General features: G+C 35.5%; 1 protein-coding gene across 19 annotated transcripts in view; it reads right to left on the bottom strand.

Annotated features, from left to right (window-relative positions):
• ATRX (ATRX chromatin remodeler) overlaps positions 1-20,969 on the bottom strand; it is a 242,183-nt gene that overhangs the window by 38,812 nt on the left and 182,402 nt on the right. For all 19 annotated transcript variants that reach the window (XM_022580857.2, XM_022580851.2, XM_022580859.2 and 16 more), the window contains one exon: positions 14,887-14,995. In XM_022580857.2, coding sequence (XP_022436565.1) covers positions 14,887-14,995 — 109 coding nt within the window. The remainder of the gene's footprint in view (positions 1-14,886; positions 14,996-20,969) is intronic.

Raw genomic sequence — 20,969 nt, 5'->3', positions numbered from 1 at the left:
TTGGTAGTGTATATATGTCAATGCCACTCGCTCACTTCGTCTCAGCTTACCCTTCCCCCTCCCCGGGTCCTCAAGTCCATTCTCTACATCTGCATCTTTATTCCTGCCATGTCACTAAGTTCATCAGTACTGTTTTCTACATTCCATAAATATATCTTAGCATGCAGTATTTGTTTTTCTCTTTCTGACTTACTTCACTCTGTATGACAGACTCTAGATCAATCCACCTCATTATAAATAACTCAATTTCATTTCTTTTGATGGCTGCTAACATTCCATTGTGTATATGCGCCACATCTTCTCTATCCATTCGTCTGTCGATGAGCATTTAGATTGCTTCCATGTCCTGGCTACAGTAAACAGCGCTGCAATGAACATTGTGGTACATGACTCTTTTTGAATTATGGTTTTCTCAGGGTATATGCCTAGTAATGGGATTGTTGGGTCATACAGTAGTTCTACGTTTAGTTTCTTAAGGAACCTCCATACTGTTCTCCATAGTGGCTGTATCAATTTATATTCACACCAACAGTGCAAGAGGGTTCCCTTTTCTCCACACCCTCTCCAGCATTTACTGTTTGTAAATTTTTTGATGATGGCCATTCTGACTGGTGTGAGGTGATACCTCATTGTAGTTTTGACTTGCATTTCTCTAATGATTAGTGATGTTGAGCATCCTTTCATGTGTTTGTTGGCAATCTGTATATCTTCTTTGGAGAAATGGTTATTTAGGTCTCCTGCCCATTTTTGGATTGGGCTGTTTTTTTGATATTGAGCTGCATAAGCTGCTTATAAATTTTGGAGATTAGTCCTTTGTCAGTTGCTTCATTTGCAAATATTTTCTCCCATTCTGAGGGTTGGCTTTTTCACTTGTTTATGGTTTCCTTTGATGTGCAAAGATTTTAAATTTCATTAGGTCCCATTTGTTTATTTCCATGTCTCTAGGAGGTGGGTCAAAAAGGATCTTGCTGTGATTTATGTCATACAGTGTTCTGCCTATGTTTTCCCCTAAGAGTTTTATAGTGTCTGGCCTTACATTTAGCTCTTTAATCCATGGTGAGTTTAATTTTTGTGTATGGTGATAGGAAGTGTTCTAATTTCATTCTTTTACATGTAGCTGTCCAGTTTTCCCCAAACCACTTATTGAAGAGGCTGTCTTTTCTCCATTGTATATTCTGGCCTCCTTTATCAAAGATAAGGTGACCATATGTGCGTGGGTTTACCCCTGGGCTTTCTATCCTGTTCCATTGATCCATATGTCTGTTTTTGTGTCAGTACCATACTGTCTTGATTACTGTAGCTTTGTAGTACAGTCTGAAGTCAGAGAGCCTGATTCCTCCAGCTTCATTTTTCTTTCTCAAGATTGTTTTGGCTATTCGGTGTCTTCTGTGTTTCCATAAAAATTGTGAAATTTTTTGTTCTAGTTCTGTGAAAAATGCCATTGGTAGTCTGAAAGGGATTGCACAAATCTGTAGATTGCTTTGGATTATATAGTCATTTTCACAATGTTGATTCTTCCAATCCAAGAACGTGGTATATCTCTCCATCTGTTTGTATCATCTTTAATTTCTTTCATCAGTGTCTTATAGTTTTCTGTCTTACAGTTTTCTGCTACAGGTCTTTTTTCTCCTTAGGTAGGTTTATTCCTAGGTGTTTTACTCTTTTGGTTGCAATGGTAAATGGGAATGTTTCCTTAATTTCGCTTTCAGATATCTCATCATTAATGTATAGGAATGCCAGAGATTTCTGTGCATTAATTTTGTACCTGCTACTTTACCAAATTCATTGATTAGCTCCAGTAGATTTCTGGTAGCACATTTCGGATTCTCTATGTATAGTATCATGTCATCCGCAAACACTGAACAGTTTTACTTCTTCTTTTCCGATTTGGATTCCTTTTATTTTTATTCTTCTCTGAACGCTGTGCCTAAAGCTTCCAAAACTACGTTAAATAAAAGTGGTGAGAATGGGCAACCTTGTCTTGTTCCTGATCTTAGTGGAAATGGTTTCAGTTTTTCACCATTGAGAACGATGTTGGCCCTGGGTCTGTCATACATGGCCTTTACTATGTTGAGGTAGGATCCCTCTATGCCTACTTTCTGGAGAGTTTTTATGATAAATAGGTGTTGAATTTTGCAGAAAGCTTTTTCTGCATCTATTGAGATGATCATATGGTTTTTATCCTTCAATTTGTTAATATGGTGTATCACAATGATTGAGTTGCATATATTGAAGAATTTTTGCATTCCTGGGATAAACCCCACTTGATCATGGTGTATGATCCTTTTAATGTGCTGCTGGAATCTGTTTGCTAGTATTTTGTTGAGAATTTTTGCATCTATGTTCATTAGTGATACTGGCCTGTAGTTTTCTTTTTTTGTGACATCTTTGTCTGGTATTGGTATCAGGGTGATGGTGGCCTCCTCAAATGCATTTGGGACTGTTCCTCTCTCTGCTATATTTTGGAAGAGTTTGAAAAGGATAGGTGTTATCTCTTCTCTAAATGTTTGAGAGAATTCGCCTGTGAAGCCATCTGGTCCTGGGCTTTTGTTTGTTGCAAGATTTTTAATCGCAGTCTCAATTTCACTGCTTGTGATTGGTCTGTTTATACTTCCTATTTCTTCCTGGGTCAGTCTTGGAAGGTTGTGCTTTCCTTAGAATTTGTCTGTTTCTTCCAGGTTGTCCATTTTATTGGCGTATAGTTGCTTGCAGTAATCTCTCATGATCCTTCGTATTTCTGCAGTGTCATTGTGACTTCTCCTTTTCACTTCTAATCCTGTTGATTTGAGTCTTCTCCCTTTTTTTCTTGATGAGTCTGGCTAATGGTTTGTCAATTTGTTTACCTTCTCAAACAACTACCTTTTAGTTTTATTTATCTTTGCTGCTGTTTCCTTCATTTCTTTTTCATTTATTTCTGATTTGATTTTTATGATTTCTTTCCTTCTAATAACTTTGGGTTTTTCTTGTTCTTCTTTCTCTAATTGCTTTAGGTGTACGGTTAGGTTATTTATTTGAGATGTTTCTTGTTTCTTGAGGTAGGATTGTATTGCTATAAACTTCACTCTTAGAACTGCTTTTGCTGCATCCCATAGGTGTTGGGTCAACGTGTTTTCATTGCCATTTGTTTCTAGGTACTTTCTGATTTCCTCTTTGATTTCTTCAGTGATCTCTTGGTTATTTAGTAGTGTACTGTTTAGCCTCCAGGCGTTTGTATTTTTTCCAGTTTTTTCCCTATAATTGATACCTAGTCTCATAGCGTGATGGTTGGAAAAGATACTTTATATGATTTCAATTTTCTTAAATTTACCAAGGCTAGATTTGTGCCCCAAGATATGATCTATACTGGAGAATGGTCCATGCGCACTTGAGAAGAAAATGTATTCTGTTCTTTTGGGGTGGAATGTCCTATAAATATCAATTAAGTCCATCTTGTTTAATGTATCATTTAAAGCTTGTGTTTTGTTATTGATTTTCATTTTTGGATGACCTATCCATTGGTGAAAGTGGGGTGTTAAAGTCCCCTACTATGATTGTGTTACTGTCGATTTCCCCTTTTATGTCCGTTAGCATTTGCCTTATGTATTGAGATGCTCCTATGCTGGGTGCATAAATATTTACAATCGTTATATCTTCTTCTTGGATTGATCCCTTGATCATTATGTAGTGTCCTTCTTTGTCTCTTGTAGTAGTCTTTATTTTAAAGTCTATTTTGTCTCATATGAGAATTGCTACTCCAGCTTTCTTGTGATTTCCATTTGCATGGAATATCTTTTTCCATACCCTCATTTTCAGTCTGTATGTGTCCCTAGGTCTGAAGTGGGTCTCTTGTAGATAGCATATATATGGGTCTTGTTTTTTAATCCATTCAGCCAGTCTATGTCCTTTGGTGGGAGCATTTAATCCATTTACATTTAAGATAATTATCAATATGTACGTTCCTATTACCATTTTCTTAATTGTTTTCAGTTTGTTATTGTAGGTCTTTTCCTTCTCTTATGTTTCCTGCCTAGGGAAGTTCCTTTAGCATTTGTTGTAAAGCTGGTTTGGTGGTGCTGAACTCTCTCAGCTTCTGCTTGTCTGTAACGGTTTTAATTTCTCTGTCAAATCTGAATGAGATCCTTGCTGGGTAGAGTAATCCTGGTTGTAGGTTTTTCCCTCTCATCACTTTAAATATGTCCTGCCAGTCCCTTCTGGCTTGCAGAGTTTCTGCTGAAAGATCAGGTGTTAACCTTACAGGCATTCCCATTTATGTTATTTGTTGCTTTTCCCTTGCTGCTTTTAAGATTTTTTCTTTGTATTTAATTTTTGATAGTTTGATTAATATGTGTCTTGGCGCATTTCTCCTTGGATTTATCCTGTATTGGACTCCCTGCACTTCCTCAACTCGATTGACAATTTCCTTTCCCATATTAGGGAAGTTTTCAACTATAATCTCGCCAAATATTTTCTCAGTCCCTTTCTTTTTCTCTTCTTCTTCTGGGACCCCTATAATTTGAATGTTGGTATATTTAATGTTGTCCCAGAGGTCTCTGAGACTGTTCTCAATTCTTTCCATTCCTTTTTTCTTTTTCAATTTATTTATTTTTGGCTGCATCGGGTCTTCATTGCAGTGTGTGGGCTTCTCATTGAGGTGGCTTCTCTTGTTGTGGAACACAGGCTCTAGGCACACAGGCTTCAGTAGTTGTGCCTTGCGGGCTCTAGAGCGCAGGCTCAGTAGTTGTGGCACACGGGCTTAGTTGCTCCGTGGCCTGTGGGATCGTCCCAGACCAGGGCTCAACCCATGTCCCCTGCATTGGCAGGTGGATTCTTAACCGCTGCGCCAAAAGCAAAGCCCCATTCTTTTTTTCTTTATTCTGATCTGCAGTAGTTATTACCACTATTTTATCTTCCAGGTCACTTATCTGCTCTTCTGCCTCAGTTATTCTGCTATTGATTCCTTCTAGAGAATTTTTAATTTCATTTATTGTGTTGTTCATCATTGTTTGTTTGCTCTTTAGTTCTTCTACGTCCTTGTTAAACGTTTCTTGTATTTTCTCCATTCTGTTTCCCAGATTTTGGATCATCCTTCCTATCATTACTCTGAATTCTTTTTCAGGTAGACTGCCTATTTCCTCTTCATTTGTTTGGTCTGGTGGGTTTTTACCTTGCTCCTTCACCTGCTGCATATCTCTCTGTCATCTCTAACTAACTGTGTTTGGGGTCTCCTTTTTGAAGGCTGCTGGTGCATAGTTCCTGTTGTTTTTGGTGTCTGCCCCCAGTGGCTATGGTTGGTTCAGTGGCTTGTGTAGGCTGCTTAGTGGAGGGGACTGGTGCCTGTGTTCCGGTGGATGAGGCTGGATTTTGTCTTTCTGGTGGGCAGGACTGTGTCTGGTGGTGTGTTTTGGGGTGTCTGTGACCTTATTATGATTTTAGGCAGCCTCTCTGCTAATGGGTGGGGCTGTGTTCCTGTCTTTCTAGTTATTTGGAATGCGGTGTCCAGCACTGGAGCTTGCTAGTTGCTGAGTGGAGCTGGGTCTTAGCGTTGAGATGGAGATCTCTGGGAGAGCTCTCACCAATTCATATTATGTGGGGCTGGGAGGTCTCTTGTGGTCCAATGTCCTGAACTTGGCTCTCCCACCTCAGAGGCACAGGCCTGACACCCAGCTGGGGCACGAAGACCCTGTCAGCCACACAGCTTTTTTCTCTTTTCCTTTGTGCTTCGTCTAGTTTCACTTGCTCGTAGACTGTGGCGTGCAGAAGCCTTGCCCTGGGTGCTGCAGACCAGAGTTCCTAGTGCGAAAATCTGAACAGAAGTTCTTAATTTTAATGAAGCTCACCTTATCAATCTTTCCTTTTATTGTTAGTAGTTTGTGTGCCCTGTTTATGAAAAATTTCCCACTACAAATCAGGAGAATACTCCATGCTGTTTGCCTTCTAAAACCTTTATGTTTTAGCTTCAACACTGACATCTATGAACTACTGTGAATTAGTTATCAGGAAAATACAGATTAAGACTATGAAGCCTTATTGCTACATATCTATGACAATGGCTTAAAGAAACAGACATCAGGGGTTTCCCTGGTGGCGCAGTGGTTGGGAGTCCACCTGCCGATGCGGGAGACACAGGTTCGTTCCCCGGTCAGGGAGGATCCCACATGCCGCGGAGCGGCTGGGCCCGTGAGCCATGGCCACTGAGCCTGCGCGTCCAGAGCCTGTGCTCCGCAATGGGAGAGGCCACAACAGTGAGAGGCCCACGTACCGCAAAAAAAAAAGAAAAACAGACATCATCAATTGATAGTGAGGACAGATAACAAATGAAACAGGTACTCTACTAGCTGGAGTGTAAATTGGTACTACCATTTTGGAAAAATGTTTTGGCAGTATAAGCTAAAGCTGAATATGCACATACCTATTACGTAGCAATCCCACTTCTAGACATACATACACAACACAAGCACATGCATATGTTTACTCTAAGACAGATATAATTCTTTAAAGGTGTAATGTTGGGACTTCCAATTCTGGAAAGATGGAACAGACATGCTGTTCCCTATTCCTCGCCATAAGTACAGCTAAAATGCCTGGATATTATATATAAAGTGAACATAAGATTTTTCTGAAAAGTGAGGAGAAGGAAGCATACTGGCTTGGGACCTAAGACAGAACATGGCAGTGAGTTCCACAGGCTTTCTTTTTGCCTCATATATTCCAGACTGAGTGTTGAAGAGCCCAGCAATCTGGAAATATCAGTGGGTGCTGTCAAAATAAATCTCCAAGAAAAGTCTTCTCTCTCTAGCAAAAGGACCAAATGAAAGGCAGACTAGTAAGACAGAGAGCTTTAAAACAACAACCGTTTGACTCCAGTCAAATGGTACAGAAAAAATGCAGTGTACCTCCACCCCTGTCACTAAAGGCTGAGTGGGAAGCCCAAACTTCTACCCTCATGTAGTTGTAACAAGGCATACTGCCAGACAGTGCTGTCAGATAAGTCTGAGTTAACCAAGTCCTCCCACCAGCCCAGCAGTGTCAGATAAGACCACACAGGGATCCAGGATATCCACCCCCACCCAGTGGTTATAAGAAAAACCCTCTCCCCCACTACTGGGTTGGTATCAAAGGAGGTCTATTGGAGAATCAGGAGTTATAACACAACCCATACAGAAGAACAAAATGGAAATTTTAGAACTGGAAAGTACAGTAACAAAAAACTCAATAGATAGGCTCAACAGTAGAATGTAGAGAAGATTCAATGAACTTTGAAAACAGAAGAACAGAAATGACCCAATCTGAATAACGAAAATCAAAAAAAAAGAAAAGAAAGAAATAACAGAGACTCTGGGACCTATAGGACTATAATAAAGATCTAACAGTCTTGTCATCAGAGTCCTAAAAGGAGAAGAGAAAAAAAGAACAGGCTATAAAGGTATTCAAAGAAATAACAGCTGAAAATTACCAAAATTTAGCAAGAAACACAAACGTAGAAATTTAAGAAGCTGAATGAAACACAACATAAAACCAAAGGAATCCATGCCAGGACACACCACAGTCAAACTTCTAAAATCTAAGATAAAGAAAAACTCTTGAAAGAAGCGAGAGAGAAACAAGACCTTAATGACAGGAGAAAAAGCCAATTTGAAAAACAGCAGGTTTTTTAAAAATTAAAATATATCTGACATAATAACTTTGTATAAAATTAAGGTATACAACATGTTAATTTCATACATTTATATATTGTAATATGATTGCCATTGTAGTGACAACTAGATTCCGAGGTTACATAATTATTTCTTTTTAGTGGTTGGAATAATTAAGTTCTAGCCTCTTAGCAAGTTTGATGATTATAATAAAATATTCTCTGTATCACTAATTGGTTCAGCCACTATGGAAAACAACATGGAGGTTCCTCAAAAAATTAAAAATAGAACTACCACATTATCCAGCAATTCCACTTCTGGGTATATATGCAAAAGAAATTAATACAGGATGTCAAAGAAATATCTGCACAGTCGTGTTTACTGCAGCATTATTCACAACAGCCAAGATACCAAAACAACCTAAGTGCCCATCAGTGGATGAATGAATGAAAAAGATGTGGGATATATATACAATGGAATATTATTCAGCCAAGAAGGATATCTTGCCATATGTGACAACAGATAAACCATGAGTACATTATGCTAAGTGAGATAAGTGAGACAAAGACAAGGATTTTATGGTATCACTTACATGTAGAATCTAAAAAAGCCAAACTTGTAAAAATAGCCAGTTTTAAGAAATCATGGAGGCTAGGAAGAAGTGGCACATTTTTCAAGTGCTAAAAGAAGAGAACTGCCAACTCAGAATTCTATACCCAGTTAAGATATTCTTCAAAAATGATGGGAAAATTAACAAATTGTCAAATGAGGGTAATCAGAAAATTTGTTGCCAGTAGATCTGCCCTAAAAGAATGGCTAAAGGAAGTTCTCTTTTTTTTTTTAAAAAGGAAATTATAAAAGAAATATGAAACATTAGGAAGGAGGAAACAAAAATGAAAAGAACAAAAATTATGAGTGAATAAAATAGATTTTCCTTCTCTTAAGTTTTCTAAATTATATTTGATGGTTGAAGAAAAAATCATTATGGTTCCTAATCTATTTATGTAATGAAAACATTTAAGATAATTATAAAGGGAAAAAAAGGAGCAAAGGTTTCTACACTTCAATCAAAATGGTAAAATGATGACACCAGTAGACTATGATCAGTTATGTACGTATAATACTTAGAACAACCACTATAAAAGTTATACAAAGATACACTAAAAAACATTATAGAGGAATCAAAATGGAATTCCAGAAATTGTAAAAGTAACCCACAGGAAGGGTAGGAAAAGAAATCAGAAGCAAAAGAAAACAGAATGAAATAGAACTGAACAAAAACTAAAATGGCAGCCTCAGGCTCTGTATTAAATGTACATGGTTGTACACCTGAAACTAATATAATGTTATATGCCAATTATACCTGAGTAAAAAAAATTGTAAATGGTCTATATGCACCATTTAAAAGAAAGAAATTAACAGAATGGGTAAAAAAAAAAAAATAACGCAACCATACGCTGTCTACAAGAAACTCACTTCAAATATAACAAAATAGGTAGGTTGAAAGTAAAAGGATGAAAAAAGATATAACAAGTAAACATCAATCAAAATAAAGGACTGGATATATTAGCATGAAATAAAGTATGTTTCAGATCAAAGAAAATTATAAGTAATAGTGAGGGACATAAATGTGTATACAGTAAACAACAGAGCTGAAAATATGAGAAGTAAAAACCTTGAGAAACAGACAAATCCACAATTATAGTTGGAGGTTTCAAACCTCCTCTCTCAAAAATCAATAACCAACTGGACATAAAGAAGAATACAACAACCCCATTAAATAACAGGATCTGATCAACATTTATAGGAAACTCTGGTCAACAACTGCAAAAAATACATTGTTTTCAAGGGCCAATGTATGATATACCAAGATGTTCTATATCTTGATCCATTAAACAAAAAATAACAAAGTTAAAAACTGAAATCATAGAGTATATTCTCTGAACAGAACTGAATCAAACTAGAAATCAGTAACAGAAAAATAACAGAAATCTCCAAATGCTTGGAAATTAAACAGTATACTTCTAGCTATGACTCAAAATAGAAGTCTCAAAAGAAAAAATACACTGAACTGAATGGAAATGAAAATAAAACACATCAAAATTTGTATGCCAGCTAAAGCAGTGCTGAAAGGGAAATTTACAGCACTAAATGCTTATATTAGAAAAGAAGAAAAGTCTTAAATGAGTAATTTGAGGTTCCACCTCAAGGAAGTAGAAAACGAGCAAACTAAGTCAAAACAAGATGAAACTGAAAACAGAAAGAAAAAATAGAGAAAATCAATTAAATAAAAAGCTGGTTCTTTGAAAAGATCAATAAAATTGACAAACCTCTAGCAAGACTGACAAAGAGAATACACAATTACCAATACCATGAATGAAACAGAAGCTATCACTATAGATCCTAAAGCCATCAAAAGGATAATAAGGGAATGCTATGAGCAGTTCTATACATAAATTTGAAATGAACCAATTCCTCAAAAAGCACAAACTATCACAACTCATTCAATATGAAATAGATTATTTGAATAGTCCTATAACAATTAAGGAAATTGAATTAATGATTTAAAAACTCACAAAAAAAGAAATTTCCAAGGCCTGAAAGTTTCACTGGCAAATTCTACCAAAAATTTAAGATTAATTAACACAAATTCTACACATCTCTTTCAGAAAACAGAAGGGGGAACACTTCTCAACACATTTTATGAGGCCAATACCATCCTGATACCAAAATTAGACAAAGACAGTATAAAAACAACTGGATACAGACCAATATCTCACAAATATTCCCCAACAAAATATCAGCAGATAGAAGCCAGCACTATGTAAAAAGAATTATACATCATGACCAAATGGGTTTTATTCCAGGGATGCAAGGCTGTTCAGCTTGAAAATCAAGCTATGTAATATACCATGTTAACAGGCTAAAGGAAAAAAATATATTTATCAAATTAAATGAGAAAGAAAAAGCATGTGACAAAATTATACATCCATTCATAGTAAACACTCTTAGCAAACTAGGAATAGAGATGAATAGCAGGGAACTTCAACTTAATAAAGAGTATCTACAAAAAACCTACAGCTATATCACAGTTATCAACACTGAATGCTCTTCTCTTAAGATCAAGAAGGCAAGGATGTCCACTCTCATCACTGCTATTCAACATGTTACTGAAGTTCTAGCCAGTGCAACAAGGCAAGAAAAGAAAACAAACTACATTCAGATCGGAAAGGAAGAAATAAAACTATCCTTACTTGCAGATGACATAATGGTCTAGGAGAAAATCTCAAGGAATCTATAAAACAAACTCCTAGAACAAATAAATGAGTTCAGCAAGATCACAGGTAAAACATCAACACAAAAATCAACTGCATTTCTACATACTACCAACGAACATGTGAAAAGTAAAATTAAAAATACAATATCACTTACAATTCCCAAAAAATGAAATATTTAAGTGTAAATCTAACAAAACATATACAGGACTTACATGCTGAAAATTACAAAACAGTGATTAAAAACATCAAAGATCTACATAAGCAGAGATACTATGTTCATGGGAGACTCAATATAGTAAAGATATCAATTCTCCCCAAACTGATGACAGGTGTAATGTAATTTCTAATAATTCTTGCAAGATTTTTATAGATTAGACAAGAGGATTCTAAAGTTTATATATAAAGGCAAAGATATTAGACTAGCTAAAACAACTTGGAAAAAGTAGAATAAAGTGGGAGATATTGACTTGATACTAAGGCCTATTACATAGCTACAATAATCAAGACTATGTGGTAATGGCAGAAGGACAGATATATGGACCAATGGACTAGAACCAAAAAATAGTCCCACAGAAGTATAGCCAAATGATTTTTCACAAAAATGCAAAAGCAATTTGGTAGAGAAAGGATGGCTTTTTCAATAAATGGTGCTGGAGCAATTGGACATCCACAGGAAAAAAAAAGAAAGATAAAGAAAAGTGAACTCAACCGAAATCTCACATCTTATACAAAAATTAATTTAAAATGCACCTTATACTTAAATATAAAAGGTAAAGCCATAAACCTTTTAGAAAATAACATAGGAGAAAATCTTCAGGACCTAGGGCTTAGGGAACAATTCTTAGACTTGACAACAAAAGCATGACTAAAACAAAAACTGACAAACTAGATTTCACCAAAATTAAAAAGTTTTGCTCTGTGAAAGACCTTGTGAAGGAAATGAAAAGACAACCCATAGACTGGGAGAAAATATTTGCAAACCACATATGAAAAATTACTCATACCTAAATTATATAAAGGATTTTCAACATTCAACAATAAAAAAGCAAACAATCCAGTTAGAAAATGCGCAAAAGATGTGAAGAAACATTTCACCAAAGAGCATATACAGATGATAAATAAATACATGAAAAAAATGTTCAAAATAACCAGCCACCAGGGAAATGCAAATTAAGACCACGAGATACCACTACACACCTATGAAAACAGCCAAGATAAAAAACAGTGATAAAATCAAACGTTGGTGAGGATGCAGAGAAACTTGATCTCTCACACTTTACTGAAGGGAAGGTAAAACGGTGCAGCCACTCTGTAAAACAGTTTGGTAGTTTCTTAAAAAATGAAATAATCACTTACCATGTAAACTAGAAATCGCACTCCTGGGCATTTATCCTAGAGAAATGAAAACTTAGGTCCACACAAAACCTGTACACAATGTTCATAGCAGCTTTATTTGTAATAGCCAAACCTGGAAATGAACAAAATGCCCTGCAGTAGACATTCAGTTTGTATTATACAAGCTGGTACATCCAATCCATTGAATACGACTATGTAGTAAAAAGGAATGAACTATTGATATACACAACAACTTGAACGAAACTAAAGGGCATTATGCTGAGTGAAAAAGGCCAATCTCAAATGGTCACATATACTATGATATAATTTATATAACAGTCTTGATATGACAATTATAAAGATGGAGAAAAAATGAGTTATTGCCAGGAGTTAGGGATTGTGGCAACGTTGGTGGTCAGGATGGGTATGACTATAAAAGGTCAGAAAGAGAGGAATCTCTGTGGTGATGGAATATTTCTGTACCTTGACTGCAGTCATGCTTACAGGAATCTCTACATATGTGATTAAAAAAAAACATAGATATACACACACATTGAAACAGTGCCAATTTCTTGGTTTTGATATCATAGGTAAGATGTAACCATTAGGAGAAATTAGGTGAAAGGGTCACAGTACCTCTCTATACTGTCTTTGTAAGTTCCTTTGACTCTAAATAAAATAAACATATAAATAAATATAAATAAAATAAAGTAAAAAAAAAGGGCCCTGAGACTGTTAAAACTGCTTCCTCGCCACATAAGACAACATTAAGTCACTATCTTAAAACTTATTTTAATGTGTCTTTCTAACTGGTTAACAATAAACAGAATTATTTATATTCTATTTCTGAACATTACTGAGTCATGAGAAAACAGAAGATAGGTAGAAAAACAGACATAATCTCTCACATTTGTGAATTTAATCCAGACAAGTTTACAGATTTAGCTATTCAAGAGTAACCCCTCAAATCCATGGTGTGTGTGTGTGTGTGTGTGTGTGTGAGTGATATGTGTATGTGTGTGTATATATATATATACATGATGAATCTGAATCAGAGACACTTTCTGGCATATGTTTAGGAGGCTTAATTTGTTAGTGAAAAAGCCAAGCTGACAGCTCAACATCCACATTTCAATGTTGTTCCCTACTAGTTATCAAATATGACTATTATGGGACAAATCATATGCTATTACGATATTTACAAATTTGGGAAACTGAGCAAGCCAAACGTTTAGATTAAATTTGACAAATTAGACTAGGATAACTCAATAAAATTACTTCTTCACACTCATGCACAAATAATAATTGTTTAAAACATGGCAAACAAAATATAAAAATGTACTTATTCTTTAAAAAGTTATGTAATCATTTTTAAAGTAACTTTACTGTACTCGAACAATCCCTTTGTAAGCTCTCTCAGACTCTACAGATTTTAAATACGTAATAAGAATATACTCCTCCTATGGTCTAACTGGAATTTCCCTAGTTTTAACCCTAGGTGTAGTTCAGGACTCTGTTAGAATTAAAACACGTTTTACACACAAAATATAATACCTTTCATACTTTAGAACATTTAGTAAGTCATATCTTAGCCATCTTTGCATTAAACTCACCCCATCTCTTCATCACTTTCTTAAAGGCAATGCTTTCAACGTGTATGTGTCTGTGCAAATGTTTATATGTATGTATACACATAAATTTTTCTCTTCCAAATGCAGTTCAAGTATGTAATTGCTGATAGTTAAAAGCAACATCAACATCACCTATAGAACACAACCTCTACCTGCAGTTGTTTAAAGTATATTATTCAAATTATTACAATAAGTAAAGAGATCAAGAATACCTCATTAACCTTAAGACACTCTAACAGATGTATCACCAAAGATGATATAAAAATGGCCAATAAGCACATAAAATGATGCTTGACATCAACTAACATTAGGGAAATGCAAATTAAAATCACATGAGATTCCATTACATACCTATTAGAATGGGTAAATTTTTTTATTTTTAAATATGATAATACCAAGGACGCAGAACAACTGAAACCCTCATAACATTGCTGGTGGGAATGCAAAATTGTACAACCACTTTGGAAAACAGTTTGGCAATTTCCTACAAAGCTAAACATAAATTTACCATATAACCCGGCAATTGCACTCCTGGATTTTCATTTCACTTGGATAAATATCTATGGTCACACAAAACTTATACATGAATGTTTAAAGCACCTTCAATTTTAATTTCAAAACCTGGAAACAATTCCAATGTCTCTCAAATGGAAATGGTTAAACAAACTACTCATTCACACAACGAATATGTCCATATAATGAAAACAAACCATACATCCATACAATGGACACATCCATACAATGGAATACTACTCAACAATAAAAAGGAGCAAGCTATTGACATATGCAACAATGTGGATGAATCTCAAATGCATTTTGCCATGTGAAAAAAGTGAGACTGAAAAGGCTACAAATTGTATGATTCCATAAGTGAATTTCCTAAGGGGTGATGAAACCATTTTATATCTTGACTACATCTTGCATTTGTCAAAAATTATAGTAGTAGACACTAAAAAGAGTAAATTTTACTATATGTAGATTTAAAATGATTTTTAAAAAACTATCTATACATTCAGAAATGCTTCCTACCTCACATTAGTTTCATCATTAAATTCTTCAGCCCATTTTTTCCTTGATTGAGCAGTTGTAGAACCATCTAAACGGTAATAGTCTATGTTTCGGAGCCACTTCCCTTCACCTGAAAATTCAACAAGAAAAGAAAAAAGAGACATATATTGTTATCCTAGTACTAAAAGACTTTCTTCCTTGCTTGCCATTTAAAAGCTGGTCATAGGCCTTCCCTGGTGGCACAGTGGTTAAGAATCCACCTGCCAATGCAGGGGACACGGGTTTGAGCCCTGGTCCAGGAAGATCCCACATGTCGCAGAGAAACTAAGCCTGTGCACCACAACTACTGAGCCTGCGCTCCAGAGCCCATGAGCCACAACTCCTGAAGCCCGGGTGCCTAGAGCCCATGCTCTGCAACAAGAGAAGCCACCACAATGAGAAGCCCGTGCACTGCAATAAAGAGTAGCCCCCACTCACTGCAACTAGAGAAAGCCTGCGCACAGCAACAAAGACCCAACACAGCCAAAAAATTTTTAAAAATTTAAAAAAAAAGCTGGTCATATATAGTCAATTTGCATAGCAAGACAAATTTTTTAAATCAAGGGATAATTCATTGTATTACAAATAAATTCACTACAGATTTCCTTCCAACAGATATTGAATAGCAAAGGTACTTTTCAAAAGTATTTCATCTACATGTAAATGTCTGAAAATATTTCCTTGATTAGAATCCTATAAAACTTTCAAAAGTATGATTAAGCTGTATTATGCTCATGAAGCTTCTTTTTAATTAAATCTATAAATGACCAGGTTTCCCACCTTGTTATCAACAAGTTGATACTAAACAGATAAAAACCAGAGACATAGAACACGTTTATTCATTCACTGAACAAATATTTACAGAATGCCTATTTATGTGCCAAAAATATTCTATGATTTAGCCACAAATATCAGCATATGTTCCTATTTCATGACAATTACATATTTGTGAGCATGTATGTACAAGTAAAGAACTGTGATTTTATAAGTTAAACACTGATCAGACATGTCAACATTTGCACAGTGCGGTAAAATTTTACCCAAGCCTGACATTCATACTAAAACACCAATGGATAAAGTACTTATGACACTTTTATATTTTATCATACATAATTTCCATTCTAATTTTTTTTCTTTCTAATTCTTTAACTGCAAACATAATACTACTACTTCCACTCCAAGCAAAATTCATATCATCACACCCTAGAGTCTTAATATAAAACAAGTTGACAACACTGAGATTTATGTCTTTCAGCAAACTTTTTAGTTAAATTCAGTACGTTAGTTTAAAAGATGCTTCTTGGTAGTATGGTCATTTTAGTAATGTTAATTCTTCTGATCCAATGGCCATACTACCCAAAGCAATCTACAGACTTAATGCAATCCCCATCAAAATACTCAGGACATTCTTCACAGAACTAGAATAGATAATCCCTAAAATTCATATGGAACCACAGGACCCCAAATTGCCAAAGCAATCCTGAGGAAAAAAAGAACAAAACTGGAGGTATCACCCTTTCAGACTTCAGACTATACTACAAAGCTACACAGTAATCAAAACAGTGTGGTACTGGCAGAAAAACAGATGCATAGATCAATGGAACAGAATAGAGAGCCCAGAAATAAATCCACATACCTATGGTAAATTAATCTACAACAAGGGAAGCAAGAATATATATGGAGAAAAGTCAGTCTCTTTGGTAAGTGGGGCTGGGAAAACTGGACAGCTACATGTACAATGAGATTAGAACATTTCCTCACACTGTATAAAAAAATCAACTTTAAATGGATTAAAGACCTAAATGTAAGACCTGAAACCATACAACTCCTAGAAGAGAACACAGGCAGAACACTCTTTGACATAAAGTGTAAAAATATTTTCTTGGATCTATTTCCTAAGGCAAAATAAATAAAAGCAAAAATAAACAAATTGGACTTAGTTAAACTTAAAAGCTTTTGCACAGCAAAGGAAACCATTGACAAAACGAAAAGAAAACCCACAGAATGGGAGAAAATATTAGCAAACAATATGACCAACAAGGGGTTAATATCCAAAATATACACACAGTTCATACAACTAAATATCAACAAACAAACAACAGTATCAAAAAATGGGTGGAAGACCTGAACAGACATTTTTCCAAAGAGGACAAAGAGATGGCTGACAGGGACATGAAAAGATGTTCAACATAGCTAATTATTAGAGAAATGCATATCAAACTCACAATGAGATATCACCTCTCACCTGCCAGAATGGCTATCATCAAAATATCTACAAATAACAAATGTTGGCGAGGATGTGAAGAAAAGGAAACCCTTTGTATACTGTTGGTGGGAATGTAAACTGGTGCAACCACTATGGAAAACAGTATGGAGGTTCCTCAAAAAACTAAAAATAGAACCACCATATCATCCAGCGATTCCACTCCTGGGTATATATCAGAAAACCTGAAAACACTAATTCAAACACATACATGTACACACATACATGTACACAGCAGTAGTCAAGATATGGAAGCAGCCCAAGTGTCCATCAATGGACAAATGGATAAAGAAGATGTGGCGTGCACACACACACACACACACACACACACACACACACACACACACAGAGGAATATTACTCAGCCATAAGAAAAAGAATGAAATTCTGCCATTTTCAGCAACATGGATGGACCTAGGGAATATTATGCTTAGTGAAATAATTCAGAGAGAGAAAGACAGATACTGTATAATATCACTTATACGTAGAATATAAAAAATAACACATACAAAGGTATATTGCAAAACAGAAACAGACTCAGAGGTATAGAAAACAAACTAGTGGTTACCAGTGGGGAGAAGCAAGAGAGGAGGCGTAAAGGAGGCATAAGGGATTAAAAGATACCAACTACTATGTATAAAATAAATAAGCGACAGGGGTATTGTATAGCACAGGGAATTATAGCCATTATTTTATAAAACTTTTAATGAAGTATAATCTGCAAAAATACTGAATCACTATGCTATACACCTGAAACTAATATAATATTATAAATCAACTATACTTCAAAAAAAAATCTACTCCTTTGAGAATTTGGACTAAAACAAACAAACAAAACAGCAAAAGTAAGTATGTCTCATCAAGTCAAATTTTGTTTATGTCCTAAGGACTGTAATATCCTACAAGATTCAAATATTAAGGATTTCTGGAATAAATGATCTAGTTTTATTAATGATATTCCTACAAACAGGATGTGTTTCAATTGTTTTCCTTTTAAATAATATTAAAAGTTTAGGGCTTCCCTGGTGGCGCAGTGGTTGAGAGTCCGCCTGCCGACGCAGGGGACACGGGTTTGTGCCCCAGTCTGGGAGGATCCCACGTGCCGCGGAGCGGCTGGGCCCGTGAGCCATGGCCGCTGAGCCTGCACGTCTGGAGCCTGTGCTCTGCAACAGGAGGGGCCACAGCGCTGAGAGGCCCGTGTACCGCAAAAAAAAAAAAAAGTTTAAAAGTCTTAGGATACATCTTAAAGTATATAAGAATAAATTATTCCTGAAAAAAAATCTAAAACTAACGAATTAATAAAAATAAAACCCCCACATGATCATCTCAGTAGACACAAAGAAATCATTTCACAATGTTCAATACACATTCATGATAAGAAAAACACACTCAAAAAACTGGAAATACTGATACAAGGAACTTCCACAACATGATAAATGATATTTATGAAAAAAATACAAATAACACCATACAGAATGGTGAAAGATCAGATGCTTTCCCTCTAAGATTAGGAAAAAGAAAAGGATGTCTGGTTTTGTCACTTTATTTTTTTTTTTTTGATTTTTTTTTTTTGCGGTACGCAGGCCTCTCACTGTTGTGGCCTCTCCCATTGCGGAGCACAGGCTCTGGACGCGCAGGCTCAACGGCCATGGCTCACGGGCCCAGCCGCTCTGCGGCATGTGGGATCTTCCCGGACCGGGGCACGAACCCGTGTCCCCTGCATCGGCAGGCAGACTCTCAACCACTGCGCCACCAGGGAAGCCCTGGTTTTGTCACTTTAATTCAACACCATACTAGAGGTTCTAAGGAGGGAAATGGTCAAGAAAAAGAAATAAAAGTAATCCATATTGTAAAGGAAAAAGTAAATTATCTCCATCTGCAGATGACATGATCTTGTATAAGGAAAATCCTTCAAAAATCCACAAAACACTATTTGAACTAATAAATGAGTTATTATGAAAGACTTAATTTATACATTTGCAATGAAGAATCTAAAACTAAAAGAGCACAATTCCATTTAAAATACTATCAAAAAGAATAAAATAAATTTAACATAAGAAATGCAAAATGCATACACTGAAAACTATAAAACATCAGTGAAAGAAATTAAAGACCTAAATAAATGGTAAAACATCCCATGTTCATAGATCAGAAGACTTAACATTGTTAAGAAGGCAATACTTCCTAAAATGAACTACAGATTCAATGCAATCACTATCAGAATCCAAGCTGACTTCTCTGTAAAATTTACAAGCTAATTCTAGAATTCATATGGAATTGCAAGGGACCCAGAATAGCCAAAAAAATCTTGAAGAGGAACAAAGTAGGGGGACGCACACTTTCAAAACTTATGTTCAAAGTAAAGGTAATCAAGACTGCTACTAGCATGAGGAATGACATACAGATCAATGGAATAAAACTCAGTCAAGAAATAAACCTGTCTCTTTGGTCAACTAATTTTTTGCAAGGGTACCATGAACAGTGAATGGGGAAAGAACAGTCTTCTCAACTGGTAGACTGAAGTTGGACCTTTACCTCATACCAAATGTAAAAATTAACTCAAAATGCATGAAAGAACTAACTGTAAGAGCTAAAACTATATAATTCTTTGAAGGAAACATAGGGGTAAATAGTCATAGACTTGGATTTGGCAATGATTTCTTAGATATAACACTAAAGGCATAAGTAACAAAAGAAAAAAAATAAAATTGGACTTCATCAAACTGAAAACCTTTTCCACATCAAAGAATACTACCAAGAGAATGAAAAGACAATGAAAAGAATGAGAAAATATTTATAAGGCATGTATCTGATAAGGGCCTGGTATGCAGAAAAAAATTTTTTAATTAAAAATAATTTTTTTAAGTCTTTCAACTCAATAACAAAAAGACAAATAGGCAAAGGACCTGAATAAACATTTTTCCAAAGATATACAAATGGCCATGAAAAAATGGTCAACATTATTAGTCATTAGAGAAATACAAATCAAAATCAAAATGAGATACCATTTCACACTCACTAGGATGGCTACAATTCAACAACAACAACAACAACAAAAACAAGTGTTGGTAAAGATGTGGGGAAATCAGAACCCTTGAACACTACTTCTTGAGAATGTAAAATAGTGCAGCCAGTGTAGAAAAGAGTTTGGTGGATCCTCAATACGTTAAACTTAGAATTGCCATATGGCCCAATAATTCCATTCCTAACTAAATATTCAAAAGAATTAAAAACAGATGTTTAAAGAAATGAAAACTTGTATATGAATGTTCATAGCAGCACTATTCACAATAGCCAAAAGGAGAAAACAACTCAAATATCTATGAATTAATGAATAATCAAAATGTGGGTATTATCCATGAAATGGAATATTATTAGGCCACAAAAAGGAATACAGCACTGACACTTGCTACAACTTGGATGAACCTTAAAAACATGCTATGTGAATGAAGCCAGTCACAAAAGACCACATATTATATGACTCTGTTTATATGAAAGATCCAGAATAGGTCAATCATACAAACAAAGTAGATTAGTGATTGCTTAGGGGTAAAGAGGTAGAAAGGGGGTTAGCAGAGTGACAGCTAAAGGGTACAGGGTTTCTTTGGTGTTGATTAATTTCGAAAATTGACTATGGTGATAGTTACACAACTCTGAAAATGTACTAAAAACCATTGAATTGTACACTTTAAATGGGTAAACTGCATAATATGTGAATCATAACTCAATAATGCTGTTTAAAAAAAACAAAAAAAATTTTGCTACAACTGCAGCAACAAACACCACATTTATATGGATAAGGA

The sequence above is a fragment of the Delphinapterus leucas genome, chromosome X (assembly GCF_059928025.1).
Source record: "Delphinapterus leucas isolate spDelLeu-1000000601 "Yukka" chromosome X, BTC_Dleu_Yukka2, whole genome shotgun sequence".
Classification (NCBI taxonomy): Eukaryota; Metazoa; Chordata; class Mammalia; order Artiodactyla; family Monodontidae; genus Delphinapterus; species Delphinapterus leucas.
This window is presented reverse-complemented; position numbering and strand designations above follow the sequence as displayed.